Raw genomic sequence first — 16,267 nt, 5'->3', positions numbered from 1 at the left:
TTTAAACTTCAGAGAGTGTTTTGCACATAAAGATCGGAATCAGGGTTAGACAAGGTGGCTCAGTATACAGTGGTGCCTCGTACTTCGAAAGATTCTAACTTTGAACATTCCAGAGTTTGAACATTAAATTCAAGAGAAATCTGACCCGGAGTTTGAATGATGCTTCTACATTCAAACTGTCGTGCGCAGTGAAAAAAATGCAGCAACAGAAGATGCTTACACAGCAAGCATAAACGTCATGTGTTGTGCACCCGGGACTTCACCACTCCTTACTAAGGTACAGTAATTTTCATTTTATTATACAGTATTTACATAGTTTATTTATTGTTTTCGTGTTTTAATTGATTATTCAGAGCATTTAATTGTGTTATTTTTTACCTTAAATTATGTGTATTTCAGCTTTTCTCAACCTTTAAGTATTTGCGACCCGAGTTTTCATAAGAGTTTTAATCGCGCCCCTCTAACGTTTTTTTGAAAGGAGCCCACTAATACCAATTTGTTCTTTTTAAATTAATGATATATCATAGATGCATATTTTATTATACCTACTTAACTTTTATCGACATTTATCTAACTCTATATTTATTTTTCTAGTATCAGAATGTAGTTTAAGTTAATTTGTTTTGGTTTCAATAGATGTATTTTTCATATTTTCGATTCTTGTTTTCTTTTTTCTTTTTTCGTGCCCCCTTTTTTTGTTACACAGTTTGAGAACCGCTGGTGTATTTGTTGTTTAAGTTTATTGAAATGGGTATTGTTTAGGGTCTGGGAACAGACTAATTCACCTTCCATTATTTCTAAAGGCTTTGGACTTTGAACAATTCAGAGTTCAAATGGTCTCCTGAAGCAATGTTATAGATAGATAGATAGATAGATAGATAGATAGATAGATAGATAGATAGATAGATAGATAGATAGATAGATAGATAGATAGATAGATAGATAGATAGATAGATAGATAGATAGATAGATAGATAGATAGATAGAGTGAAAGGCACTAATGACAGACAGACAGACAGACAGACAGACAGACAGACAGACAGACAGACAGACAGACAGACAGACAGACAGACAGACAGACAGACAGACAGACAGACAGACAGATAGATAGATAGATAGATAGATAGATAGATAGATAGATAGATAGATAGATAGATAGATAGATAGATAGATAGATAGATAGATAGAGTGGAATATGGCCGGCAGCTTATCCCGGCCAATACCCACCAAGCCGCCAGATGGAGCCATCCCTGCAACATGGAGGGGCCCCGAATTCCAGCAGGGCATCATGGAACTTGGAGTCTTTCATCACAGCCCTGCTGGATACCATGGGAGCCACCAGGGGATGCTGCAGGGAGGCTCAAGGACTTGTATTTTCCATATAACCCGGAAGTACGTCCTAATCACAGGGACAGAGGAAATGACATACTTCCAGGCTGAAGAAAAGGAGTTTTCACCTGACCCAGAAGTGTTATAAAGTCACATGGACTGAAGGACAGAAACACTTCCGGGTCAAGGACTTTAAAAGGACTGTGGGAAACCCCAGCAGTGAGCCGAGTTGGGAAGAAGGGTGACTGAGCTGCTGGGAGTGGAGGAATAGTGTATTATTGGATGATTATTGATTGTTTATTGTGGATTATTGTGGAGTGGGGGTGCCTTGTGCACAATAGTATTATAATAAATATCATTACTGGACTTTTATCTGGTGTCTGGCGTATTGTCTGAGGGTTCAATGGGACGACAGCGCCCCCTATCTGTCACAATAGTAGTAGTACAGTGAAATTCTACTTCTACTATAAGTCAGGACTTTCTGAGCATCAAAATCAAAGAAACAACAAAAAAGGTCTGCATTCAAAGAACATTGTATTTACAGTATGCCACAAAATGTGTTTGAAGAAAGGGAGGTAGTGAAAACGCATTTTACTGGTGACAAAAAAATAATAAGTTATGGGGTTGCCAGACATCACCTAGCATCAGGCTGAGCTATGAAAAGGCAACAGGAATCCAGTTGTTGATTGTACACAAGACAAACCAGACCACCTCATCGAACGTCACCGCAGCATATAAAACATTTACTAAAAGTTATTTAGCAAATGCTTACTCTGAATGTGTTGTAAGGTTGTAGGTCTGTAAACACAAGTTCTTTGGCTGGCCGGGTGCCGTAACAGCACTTGCTAGATGCATAGTCGATGAAAACTTCTTTGGCAACATCTTCACTGATAGATGGAATGCTGCAGAAGGCAGAAGTTAGAAATGAAAAAAAAAACAAGTTAATTCTATTAAAAGCCTTAAGTTACAATCATCATATAATTGTATAGGGGCTACTCACACAAAAATATATTGTTCCTTTTAACAAATAATTTAAGGCCTAACTCCTCTTATAAACATACAGCCATCCACTGTCATAACCTCAAACTGAGAGTGACTTGAGGAGCAACTATCATAAAGAATGAAATTCATCAAGTTTGGTAAGCCAGCAAAAAGAAAAAAATTCTATGACTCCCCACTTCAAATTTTATATATTTGGAAACAAATCTGTTATGTAAACCATTACAAATTGGTTTTGATCAATCTTCAAAAACAGACACTTACGTCCAGTGTGGCACAGGCTGATTCGGATTTTGTCCAGGGACTGCAAATCCAGGCTGTGGGGGTGGGAGATCTAGAAATGTTACGTTGACAAAAAGCAAAAAATAATTTGTGACTTCCTGAAAATGATAGTGTACACAAATCAAAATAAAGCAAAAGAATTAAAATGATAAGAGTACAACCCAAGCTATGTTTTATTTTTTTTTTTAAGTTCACTTGTATTCTAAATGTGTTGCTACCATGATCTGGCATTACGAGTTTGATTGAACTTTGTGCAAAATTATTGATGTATACATGCATAACATCACCTTTTCATTCTTATTATTATAGTGCATGTATTCTGTAACATATTAGCAATTCAAATTTGAATGTTTTGCCTTTTAGAAATTGTCTGCCTGGAGTTTCTGACTGTTCAGGTGCATTTCTTGTTAGATTCTTTGTGTAGAGCTGAATCTGTGGCCCAATGGTGTAAGAGGGACAGTTTTCTTTGCATTGCAGATCCTGCAGTTTATTTCAATAAATATGGATACATGCTGGCTACACATTCATTGTGAAGACTGACCTACTGCTTCATCTGCCAATCCTGGTGACAGACAGTATTGGTGCTAGTGAGCTCCGGTTAACACTGCAGGCCAAACTTTGCCTAGTAACAGCTTTCAGCTCCTTCTGAGGAGTTCCAAGCACTTCCTAACCAAGCAGCTCTTCATATACAGTGGTGTGAAAAACTATTTGCCCCCTTCCTGATTTCTTATTCTTTTGCATGTTTGTCACACAAAATGTTTCTGATCATCAAACACATTTAACCATTAGTCAAATATAACACAAGTAAACACAAAATGCAGTTTGTAAATGGTGGTTTTTATTATTTAGGGAGAAAAAAAAATCCAAACCTACATGGCCCTGTGTGAAAAAGTAATTGCCCCCTGAACCTAATAACTGGTTGGGCCACCCTTAGCAGCAATAACTGCAATCAAGCGTTTGCGATAACTTGCAATGAGTCTTTTACAGCGCTCTGGAGGAATTTTGGCCCACTCATCTTTGCAAAATTGTTGTAATTCAGCTTTATTTGAGGGTTTTCTAATATGAACCGCCTTTTTAAGGTCATGCCACAGCATCTCAATTGGATTCAGGTCAGGACTTTGACTAGGCCACTCCAAAGTCTTCATTTTGTTTTTCTTCAGCCATTCAGAGGTGGATTTGCTGGTGTGTTTTGGGTCATTGTCCTGTTGCAGCACCCAAGATCGCTTCAGCTTGAGTTGACAAACAGATGGCCGGACATTTTCCTTCAGGATTTTTTGGTAGACAGTAGAATTCATGGTTCCATCTATCACAGCAAGCCTTCCAGGTCCTGAAGCAGCAAAACAACCCCAGACCATCACACTACCACCACCATATTTTACTGTTGGTATGATGTTCTTTTTCTGAAATGCTGTGTTCCCTTTACGCCAGATGTAACGGGACATTTGCCTTCCAAAAAGTTCAACTTTTGACTCATCAGTCCACAAGGTATTTTCCTAAAAGTCTTGGCAATCATTGATATGTTTCTTAGCAAAATTGAGACGAGCCCTAATGTTCTTTTTGCTTAACAGTGGTTTGCGTCTTGGAAATCTGCCATGCAGGCCGTTTTTGCCCAGTCTCTTTCTTATGGTGGAGTCGTGAACACTGACCTTAATTGAGGCAAGTGAGGCCTGCAGTTCTTTAGACGTTGTCCTGGGGTCTTTTGTGACCTCTCAGATGAGTTGTCTCTGCGCTCTTGGGGTAATTTTGGTCGGCCGGCCACTCCTGGGAAGGTTCACCACTGTTCCATGTTTTTGCCATTTGTGGATAATGGCTCTCACTGTGGTTCGCTGGAGTCCCAAAGCTTTAGAAATGGCTTTATAACCTTTACCAGACTGATAGATCTCAATTACTTCTGTTCTCATTTGTTCCTGAATTTCTTTGGATCTTGGCATGATGTCTAGCTTTTGAGGTGCTTTTGGTCTACTTCTCTGTGTCAGGCAGCTCCTATTTAAGTGATTTCTTGATTGAAACAGGTGTGGCAGTAATCAGGCCTGGGGGTGGCTACGGAAATTGAACTCAGGTGTGATACACCACAGTTAGGTTATTTTTTAACAAGGGGGCAATTACTTTTTCACACAGGGCCATGTAGGTTTGGATTTTTTTTCTCCCTAAATAATAACCACTATCATTGAAAAACTGCATTTTGTGTTTACTTGTGTTATATTTGACTAATGATTAAATGTGTTTGATGATCAGAAACATTTTGTGTGACAAACATGCAAAAGAATAAGAAATCAGGAAGGGGGCAAATAGTTTTTCACACCACTGTAACCCTTCTCCTTAGATTGTAAAATATTTTCAGTTTAGTGATTGCAAGATATTTCCCTTAAGAGTCAAGTCTTTAGCATATCTGATTCAATATTTAGTTTATAGCTATTAACAAGTCATAATATTTTAAAACCTTAGATTTGAAAAGTGCTTTAAATAAAACATCTCCCATGTTCCCAAGGTATGCATTCAGTAGAATATCTTAACATTACTCTAGCTTATCCTCCTGACAATTTAAGTCTAAGAACAACGCTATTACAGTAATCCCTCCTCCATCGCGGGGGTTGCGTTCCAGAGCCACCCGCGAAATAAGAAAATCCGCGAAGTAGAAACCATATGTTTATATGGTTATTTTTATATTGTCATGCTTGGGTCACAGATTTGCGCAGAAACACAGGAGGTTGTAGAGAGACAGGAACGTTATTCAAACACTGCACACAAACATTTGTCTCTTTTTCAAAAGTTTAAACTGTGCTCCATGACAAGACAGAGATGACAGTTCTGTCTCACAATTAAAAAAATGCAAACATATCTTCCTCTTCAAAGGGGTGCGTGTCAGGAGCACAGAATGTCACATAGATAGGGAAAACAATCTCTAGCAAACAAATCAATAGGGCTGTTTGGCTTTTAGGTATGCGAAGCACCGCGGCACAAAGCTGTTGAAGGCGGCAGCTCACACCCCCTCCGTCAGGAGCAGGGAGAGAGAGAGAGAGACAGAGTTTGTTTTTCAGTCAAAAATCAATACGTGCCCTTCGAGCTTTTAAGTATGCGAAGCACCGTGCAGCTCGTTTCAGGAAGCAGCTGCACAAAAGATAGCAACGTGAAGATAATCTTTCAGCATTTTTAGACGAGCGTCCGTATCGTCTAGGTGTGCGAACAGCCCCCCTGCTCAATCCCCCTACGTCAGGATCAGAGAAAGTCAGCAAGAGAGACAGAGAAAAGTAAGCAATCTAGCTTCTCAGCCATCTGCCAATAGCATCCCTTGTATGAAATCAACTGGGCAAACCAACTGAGGAAGCATGTACCAGAAATTAAAAGACCCATTGTCCGCAAAAATCCGCGAACCAGCAAAAAATCTGTGATATATATTTAAATATGCTTACATATAAAATCCGCGATGGAGTGAAGCCGCGAAAGGCGAAGCGCGATATAGCGAGGGATCACTTTGTACACCAAAGACAAAGCCAAAGAAGGATCGATCCACTTGAATAAAAGCATCATTTTCTGCGTGCGTGTTTCTGTGCATCTGTTTGTCTATCTGGTTGCTATGTCTCATTTATATGCCATTTGGTATGGGATTCATAAAATCAGTGCTAAAGTTTGTGATGCACCATCTGTTTGAATCAAAAATACAATGCATTTTATTACTATAAGCGTTATAAAATACATTCCAATTAATGGTGCACTGCAAACGTTAAAGCTAAATACGACCAACAGAGAGTCACTGTTGGACAGACAGAAATCAGCTTATCCACCTTAATACAAGGGCAAGTGTCTGTGTGTATGTGTGTCTATGTATCTGTCTGTCTGTTTGGTTGCTATATCTCTGTTACATGCCATTTGGTATGGGATTCATACAATCAGTGCTAATGTTTGTGATGCACCATCTGTTCGAATGAAAAATGTATCCCATTTTATTACTACAAGCATTACAAAATACATTTCAATAGAAGGTACACTGCAAATGTCCTTGCTGACTATGCTGAGGTGTATGTTGATTATTTAGAATTCAATTAGTTAAAAACAATGTAACATTTGCTAACCCCCATTTCAGGGGAACGGAGGACAAGAGTCTGCCAGGAAAATAAGGAGGAGAATTACACACAAAGGTCCAGTTAGGATCCACAATTAACAAATAAGCACTATCCAGCATGTAGGAAGACAAATACATACAGAAACAGAAAGAAACGTAGGAATTTGCATCGATGATTCAGAAGCACCCGCTATTAAAAATATATGATATTAAAAATATTAGTCATCTTCTAACCCGCTATATCCTAACACAGGGTCACGGGGGTCTGCTGGAGCCAATCCCTGCTAGCACAGGGCGCAAGGCAGGAACAAATCCCGGGCAGGGTGCCAGCCCACCGCAGGACATGCACACCAAGCACACACCCACACATCAAGCACACACTAGGGCCAATTTAGGATCGCCAATGCACCTAACCTGCATGTCTTTGGACTGTGGGAGGAAACCAGAGCACCTGGAGGAAATCCACGCAGACACGGGAGAAAATATGATTTTTTTAAACCAATCAGTCTGAAAAATGCACTTGTTAACATAAGAAAGACCAACAGTGAGTCTGAATCAGAAAATGACTGACATGTGCAATAAGAAGATGAGAAATTATGGTGGTGATGATGTTGTTGTCTTAGTTAGCTCCTAAAGCACATACATCACAGTTGCCAAACTAACTTTGTCATCACTTACCATCAAAAGTGCCAGTTGATTCATATCCTGGGATTACATCCATCATATTTAGAGGTGGTGCTGATGGAGCTCCTTTATCATGCATGTCAGATGCTGACATTTCTGTCCAAAAAGAATATAAAAGTGTTGATGACCACAAAGTATATGTCATAATCTGTACACTCGTATACCCGACCCAGTTAATACATTTCAGTGCCACACAGGGCTAGAGCTTGCCACAGCAACCCAATCTGCAAAGCAGAAAACAACTCCAGACAAGGTGCCAGCCATCACAGACCTTACCTATGTGCATGTCCAAATGATCACTGAGCTAATTTAGAATTAACAGTCATCCTCACATATGTTTCTGGAATGTGAGTTGAAAACGGTGAACTCACTGTACTAATAAAGCCTTCATACAGACACTGGTGCTGTCAAGGTGCACTTTAATGGGCAATTTATTGTGTCATTTCTCAACCACTGAGCTTTCTAGTCATGTAATTTGACATCCACAAGGTTATGTGATCCAGCACACTACAGTCGTTAAGTTTGACATCCCCTCTGACTTGAAGTCATGTACTGTGTCACTGGCTTAAGTCTTTCTTTGAGTGATTACAAATGTAACCATTTAATCATTTATATATGTCCTTACAGGAAAACTTGGGGGTTGGTGGCAGGATTGGCCCTCCAGCCACCGTAAAAAAAAATCTCACAGTGTTCCAATGTGGTGCTGAGGTGTCACCCGCTGTACTCGGGTCCCAATCCGGGTGGTTCATCGTGTTGAGGGTGCAGCAACACGCTATCAGCACATGCTCCCAACCTCCTCCTCACACATCAAGACCCAAGTTGTCTACCAACATAAAGATTTTGCAAAAAGATACATATGTACATAGACATAAAGTCACAAGTTTAACTAATTTTATTCAGACACTTAAACCTCTATATTTAGATAGATAGATAGATAGATAGATAGATAGATAGATAGATAGATAGATAGATAGATAGATAGATAGATAGATAGATAGATAGATAGATAGATAGATAGATAGATAGATAGATAGATAGATACTTTATTAATCCCAATGGGAAATTCACATTTAGCAGACACACATGACTCAAAAATGATCCACATTTTAAAGTACTTGAGCAATTTTTTTTTTTTTAATTTTATTTATTAATTTTATTGTAATCATTCAATACAAATAGATCAATTTATAACAAAAAAAATTGAAGACAAATCAAACCCCACCCCTGAGAAGGAGAGCTTAGCCAAAGGAGAATTGCTTAGGGCTTTTTAATAAGGCAACAATAAACAAAAGAAAGGAAGAAATATATAAAGGTAAATAAAAAATGGAGAAGGGAATTTAATGCGGTAATAGTTATTTCTCTTATTCTAAAATAATATTGATTAGATCCTGCCAGGTTTTAAAACAATTCTGTACAGATCCTTTAACTGAGAATTTGATTTTTTCCAATTTCAAATAATATAAAACATCGGTTTCCCACTGACTTATAAGAGGAGAATTAGGATTCTTCCAATTTAACAAAATAAGTCTGCGTGCCACAAGTGTAGTGAATGCAATCACTGTTTGCTTGTCCTTTTCCAATTCAAGTCCATCTGGAAGAACACCAAACACAGCTGTTAATGGGTTAGGAGGGATTGTGATACTAAGGCTGTCTGAAAGGCACTTAAACATTTTGGTCCAAAATGATGTTAGTTTGGTGCAGGCCCAGAACATGTGACCCAGTGAGGCAGGAGCTTGGTTGCAGCGTTCGCAGGTTGGATCCTGCCCTGGAAACATTTTGGACAGTTTTAAGCGAGACAGATGAGCTCGATACATAATTTTTAGTTGAATAATTCTATGCTTTGCGCATGTGGAGCTCGAGTGAATTCTCTGCAGTGCTACCTTCCACTCCTTTTCTGATATATTGATTAAGAGATCTTCTTCCCAATGTCCTCTTGGGTCTTTGTAAGGTAGGGACTCTAATAGGATTTTATATAATGCGGAAATGGTGTTTAATTCCTCGAAATTGAGCAGTATTTTTTCTAGCATGGTGGAGGGTACGAGGTGAGGAAAATCGGGCAGTTTCTGTTTAACAAAATTTCTAATTTGAAGATAGTGAAAGAAATGTGTAGCTGGGAGGTTGAATTTGGAACGTAATTGTTCAAAAGATGCAAATATGTTGTCTATATAAAGATCTCTGAGCATTTTAATCCCAAAACTTTTCCAGGTATTAAAAACTGGATATTTTTGTGAGGGTTGAAAAAGGTGGTTCTCTTGCAGAGGTGCCACGGATAAAAGATTTTCCATCTTAAAATGCTTTCTAAGTTGGTTCCATATTCTGAGTGAGTAAAGCACAATTCGGTTATTAGTATATTTGCGATGACTTGCATTTATTGGAGCGCAGAGCAGGGAGTATAAAGAAGTACTACAGGATTTTACTTCTATTGCGGACCAAGCCTGTGTATGTTCATTTTTGTGTGTCCAGGTTTTTATGGCTTGTATGTTTGCTGCTTGAGTACTTGAGCAATTTTTAATTGCATCATACATGCCTTTTGCTGATCATTTTCTCTTTCGGATGGCTGCAGCTCTGAATGCTAAACAGTAACGTTTGGCGGATTTGATCGCCATTGGCTCTCTGTGTAGCCCTGAGAAAGTCACTTTACTAGCCAGAGACCCAGTTATTGAAATTCTTGCCATTACAGGCCCATGACACCTCAGTCATAATGTAAAACTTCACTTTATGATCTGCTTAAGGAGCAATGCAATGAGTAAGCAGATAAGTTTGAACTTGTATTATTATTATTATACAATGGAAGATGCCCTTACTGAAGCAAATGGTGTCATGTGTGTAGTAAAAGTAATACATTAACTCAAAGGAGACAAAGGTTCTCCAGAAGGCTGTGTAATTTTTCCAAAAAAATCATAGGATCTCACTTGATATGACTGACATCAAACACTGCCACTGTCCTATATTACAGATTTAAACTACCCAAAAAGAAAAAAAAAATCTTCTCACTGCTACAGTCTGGCATACAGAATCAAAATCCGGACCATCACATTCAAAAAGTTGTTACCTAAAGCAGTAAACAGCAATTGCTTTGTCTGCTATACTTTAACTCTGAGGCTGTCAAGTAACATACATTACTATTTTTTTTTATATGTAAACATTTATTATATGATAAAACACTGTGCTCTGTGTTGGTGTCCGGTCCTTTGCAGCAATCTGATTGGTCAGTTTGGCTTTGATGATCCAGTCAAGAGAGGAAGTGCGAATATGAGACACAAGAAAAGGAGTAAAGGCAGAGCAACTGTCACTACCCGATTTGTGCTGCCTTCATAATTTGTGTCTGAGGTGACTTGAAATGACAGAGTCGGAGAAGAAGACTTTACTGGAACGCACCTGACAGAGGAAGCACCAGTCAAGACAGGTTCAGATGCAGAAGAAAGATGCTGAAGGTATACATAGGGCATGAGATGTAAAAAATGCTATTCTATTACCTGCCTTTGATAAGTGACATGCCTAGTAGTACATATTTTGTAAATTGTGTATGTTGGAGGGTGTGAAATAAAGGGGAACAAGAATTTCAAGAAGTACTGGTTACATATAGGGTAACACGCTGAGTATCAAAGAATCTAAAGAGGAACTACTTTTTATTCTCTACGATCCCACATTGTGTCCATCGAATGTAAATTGATTACTGGCACATCCAGCAGGTCAGTTCATGCTAAATAATCAAAACAGCTCTGCCCATCTCAGTAAGTATATAAAACAGAAACAAAAAAAAGCAAAAATATTGGCAGCTTACCTGCATTTACGACATGAGCACCTGCTCCACATATATAGCCACTGTCTTCCTCTGCATTGCTTTCCCTGCTGCAAAAAAGAAATATTTTGGATGCGAGTGTCAGTAGGCTTTGCAACCCAGGAATCAAGTTACCTGAATTATTCTATAACCAGTAACGGCAGACTGCACGATAACGTGCAGTGAATACACTTGACTTTCGTTGTTTTCATCATCTTTCTCTGTACATTTATCATTCATTTGCTCAGAGGTTGATGCACTTGCTGCTTCCTGAGCAGCTCTTCTTTTCTCCACCCTAGAGGTTCGCTTCTTCTCTTATTCCGTCGGCATCTTTTTGCATTAAAATTGATTAAGTCAGTGTTTGTGTTGCAATTACTTAGTACGTTTTTTTTCTTAATTTTTCACTTAAGCTGGCACTTAAGTCTTCAATCTGCCTCAAGAATGATTTACGATATGAAGCGGTAGGGGAAATGACGGCGAAGGTGGTAGGGAATGAGAACGGCGGCCATATGCATGCACTGCACAGCTACCCTGCAGCTCAATGCCGAGAGTTGATTCTATCATAAAATAAAATAAAAATAAAAAGAGTAATAAGAGGTCATGTAGCATATGTGTACCAAATTTCAGGTCAATAGGTCAAACGGTTTGAGAGCTACAGGTGATTTAAAATCCTGGACAGACAAATGGAGAGCCACGGTAGGGTATTATATAAGAAGACATTTCAGTAATTATTTACTACAGTGATGCTGATCTTTCTGATCATAAAATATGTCATTACGATAGCAATTGACAAGAAGGTATTTGAGGGTTCCTCTGGAGTGCCTCCTTCTCTTGCACGATTTGGCTTAAAAAGAAATCAGCACATTGTCAGCTCATAAAAGGCTTAAGTTTCGAGTTCGGTATTTTTCTGTCCAGCCATTTTAGCTCTAGACTGTCCTCAAGAAACTGTTACACACACAGACACACACAGGAGATATCGATGTTTTCTTTGTATCAGGGGGCCCTAAACCGTCGAGATCCTTCAAAAACCAGAGACTGAAATTTTTGACATATCTAAAGCTTACGCTCCTCCCCCATAGATGATAAGTTATTAAATTTTTTTAAATGTACTAAAAAAAGAAGCAAAAGCAAAATCAGAGATTTTCTCTAAATGTGTATAATATATAGTGTATAGATATATAGTAGTAAAATATGCAACAATATGTACTGTAAATATCTGCCCTGCATTAAGTGTGTTGTCATAACCCACTGTGTGCAGTATAAACTAGTGTTAAATCGGTACTAAAAATTTGACTTTAGTACTGAAGTTTTGATATTTTCATATTTTCATTATATTTGTGTTTTTTATTTTACACGCTTATTTTTTATGCTTACTCTTAGTGTTACTTGTGTACTTTGTGTAAGTGTACAGTTGTAACAAACAATTTCCCTTGGGATTAGTAAAGTTTTCTGATTCTGATACCAGCTTTTGGACCTCAGTACTGGTACCAAAACAGTTTTGAAGCAAATAACAAATGTAAGGGCCACACAAGATGGACGGGCATCTTGATCAGGAAAGGGGATGGTGCCTTACCCAGATGGGAGGCTCCAAAAGGACAGACAGGCATCCCAGCCAAAGAAGAGAAAGATGCCAGACCCGAATGGGACTTCCCAAGTGTATGGATGGACATCCTGAACAAAGGAGAAGATTCCTTTCCTGGACAGGAGGCACCGGGCTGGCGCCCTCTTTCAATCACACAGATAATTGCAAAACTTGCACAATTGCTCACCTAGTATAAACAGGAACATCTCAGCTCACATGGCCCATGGTAACACACCAAAGGAAAATATATAACTGACAGAAAACTGATGAGCCATTGTCCTTCCTTCAGCATGACAGAGAACAAAAATAAAAATCAGAATTTAAAGAATGATTTGTTTAAAAATAAAAAAAGAGAGAAATATTGGAAAAGGTCATCAGAACCACTTCCAGCTGCACAATATTAATTGCTAAAAACTAATTGATAATATTTATATACAATCATTTATCTCTATTTATAATCAAAATTTATATTAAAATGATATTTTCGTAGTTAGGGAGGTTGAAATCAGTAGTGGAATTTTCTCATCTATACTAATAAAAGGCAAAGCCCTCACTGACCTCACTGACTGACTGACTGACTGACTGACTGACTCACTCATCACTAATTCTCCAACTTCCCGTGTAGGTAGAAGGCTGAAATTTGGCAGGCTCATTCCTTACAGCTTACTTACAAAAGTTAGGCAGGTTTCATTTCGAAATTCTACGCGTAATGGTCATAACTGGAACCTGTTTGACTGACTCACTCATCACTAATTCTCCAACTTCCCGTGTAGGTAGAAGGCTGAAATTTGGCAGGCTCATTCCTTACAGCTTACTTACAAAAGTTAGGCAGGTTTCATTTTGAAATTCTACGCGTAATGGTCATAATTGGATCCTGTTTTTTGTCCATATACTCTAATGGAGGAGGCGGAGTCACGTATTGCGTCATCACGTATTACGCCTCCTACGTAATCACGTGAACTGAAAACGAGGAAGAGATTTACAGCACAAGTCAAACGCGGGAACGAAGGTAAATGACATTAATTGTTGACTGTCTTTTAATACTGTGTAATTGTTGAGTGTCTTTTAATACTGTGTAAGCATACATATTAACACATGTGCAATTAAACGTGTGCATTTACGGGGTGATTTCTCAGGCTTAAAAGCTCGCCTTTTATTAAAAAGGTAAATGCAAACTCTTTTCATTCTGAAGGGCACAAACCACGTTAGATTTCAGCCGTTAAACACGCAAAAATGTCAGTACACCAGATAAATAAGCGCAACATATTATCAGTTGTATTGTATGCTTACAATACATATAGAAATGTATTAATCGTTAACTAATATTATGGGATGGTGTTTTTCGACTCGTGCCTTGATTTAAACGATTGCATGTCTTGGTGGGTTTGCATAGCTTATTGTCAATATCTTTACACCTCTTTTTAAGACTTAATTTAAAAAGATTTTCTTTTCTTCTTAATTAAAATTTAAAAGCAATACTTCACCGCTGCAAAGCCCCTCTAGTGCTGACGTCCGAGGTTCGATTACCGTAAGCGAGTGCAGTGAGTGTGTACGCCTGATGAGCCAAGAATAAGGGGGAAAAACGTGTCGCGTACTCTGCATTATTTGACAGTAAACTATTTTCATCCATTCTATGATCTGCTTCTCACAACTGAAGGCACCGTGGCTGATGTTACCTGACTTGCTGGCCAACCATAAGCGTTACCTGATAGGTAACCACCCACTCACTTCACTCCCTTACGGGAATCGAACCTCGGACGTCAGCGCTAGAGGCGAAGCCCCTAAAATTGCGCCACGGCGTGTGGTTCGTTTATTTGACAGCATGTAGATCGGGGTAATTACATTCACGGCATTCATAGTCTGATTCACAATCTGATTGTATGGGTGGTTACCTACCAGGTAACGCTTATGGTTAGCCAGCAAGTCAGCTCGAAGTGATCACTCGAGTGAAGGCAGCTTCACAAAAAAACAGATCCTTAACAAACTGTTATTGGTATATTTTCCCTCAATTTTAAAGGGTTTTCTTTTCTTCTTAATAAAAATTTAAAAGCAGTACTTCGCCGGTGCGAAGCGCGGGGATTTGAGCGACTGACGCATACAGACATATTCATGAGTGCAGGTACTTCAGAAAGAAAGCACCGTGTAAACCTAAACTTTAAATTAAGTTCATAGACCTACAAAAGGTTGCCATTGATTTGAGGCAAGACTGCTTTTCTCATGTACAAGTATACGTTGCATTCTTAACAGTAAGCTTGCACAGCTTGGTCATATTACAACCTGAGTGCTGAACTGACAACGTTGTTTACAAACAGAACTATAACAATTGTAATAAATAAACAAAAAAAAAAGCGAAGAACCCTTGGATTTAATAAAAAGGCTCCTTCCTTGGCGAAGCAAGGAAAAAGGAAGACCTTATATGGCGTTTGTTTATAAAACAGCGGAAAAGCTGTGTTAAGGCTGCTTCACAAAAAACAGATCCTTAACAAATTGCTATTGGGATATTTTCCCTCAATTTAAAAAGCTTTTCTTCTTAATAAAAATTTAAAAGCAGTACTTCGCGGGGATTTACATATATATATATATTTATGTATACATAGATATATATGTATATATATATATATATATATAGATGTATATAGAGATATAGATATATATAGATATACATATATAGATATAGATATATATATATATAAGTACTGCCTTACTTCTCTTTAAGAAAGGAAGATGTAATGATACTTGATTTAAACGATTCCATGTCTTGGTGGGTTTGCGTAGCTTATTGTCAATATCTTTACACCTGTTTTTAAGACTTATTGACTGAAACGGGCTTTCACAAAAAAAGTTAGGGCTTTGCTACAGGATAAACCCTCCACAAGTTAAGCAAGTAAAAATAAAAGTGTATATTTCTGTTTTATTTAAACCTTTTAAGTTTGTATGCATAGCCCCATTTGGCTGTTTTAGTTTTTTTTTCTTTCTTCAGTAATATTAAATCTCCTTAAAGAAAAAGAACATATGCATTTTACTTTTTTTGTATCTCTTTAGTAATATTTTAGTGTAAAAGGATAACCAGTATTTAAAACGCCAATGAAGAAGAAACAGTTTGCACTATCTAAAAAGGAGAAACCCTCATTTATAAAGGTTTGCTGCAGATGACTTGACTGAAAATAAATTAATACTTCCTGTGTGTATAATACATATTTATCTATTTTACTTATGCCTTTATTCCACCAACTTGCAACATCTGAGGTACAATTTGTTACATTACTTTTGTTTTTTGCAGCACAGGCAGGTCAAGTGACTTCCTCAGGGTCACACAGTGGTGTCAGTACCAAGATTTGAACTGACAAGCTCCGGGTTTGCTGAAATATTACTGAAGAAAGAAAAAAACGAAAACGGGCAAATAGGGCTATGCATACAAATGTCCATCCATCCATTATCCAACCCGCTATATCCTAAATACAGGAGCCAATAAGTAGATATGTATATATACAGTATATATATATATACAGTATATATATATATATATATATATATATATATATATATATAT

At 38.0% G+C, this 16,267-nt stretch overlaps 1 protein-coding gene across 1 annotated transcript in view; it reads right to left on the bottom strand.

The window, feature by feature from the left end:
• The window catches only part of LOC114668511 (protein SSUH2 homolog), a 60,736-nt gene that overhangs the window by 32,858 nt on the left and 11,611 nt on the right, over window positions 1–16,267 (bottom strand). Inside the window, exons 2-5 of the mRNA XM_028824287.2 lie at window positions 11,139–11,206; window positions 7,349–7,450; window positions 2,593–2,662; window positions 2,102–2,231 (exon numbers count right to left, since the gene is read on the bottom strand). Coding sequence (XP_028680120.1) covers window positions 2,102–2,231; window positions 2,593–2,662; window positions 7,349–7,450; window positions 11,139–11,206 — 370 coding nt within the window. The remainder of the gene's footprint in view (window positions 1–2,101; window positions 2,232–2,592; window positions 2,663–7,348; window positions 7,451–11,138; window positions 11,207–16,267) is intronic.

This window comes from Erpetoichthys calabaricus, chromosome 18, assembly GCF_900747795.2.
Source record: "Erpetoichthys calabaricus chromosome 18, fErpCal1.3, whole genome shotgun sequence".
Lineage (NCBI taxonomy): Eukaryota > Metazoa > Chordata > Cladistia > Polypteriformes > Polypteridae > Erpetoichthys > Erpetoichthys calabaricus.
Note: the sequence above shows the minus strand (reverse complement) of the source record. Positions and strands in the feature narration are given on the sequence as shown.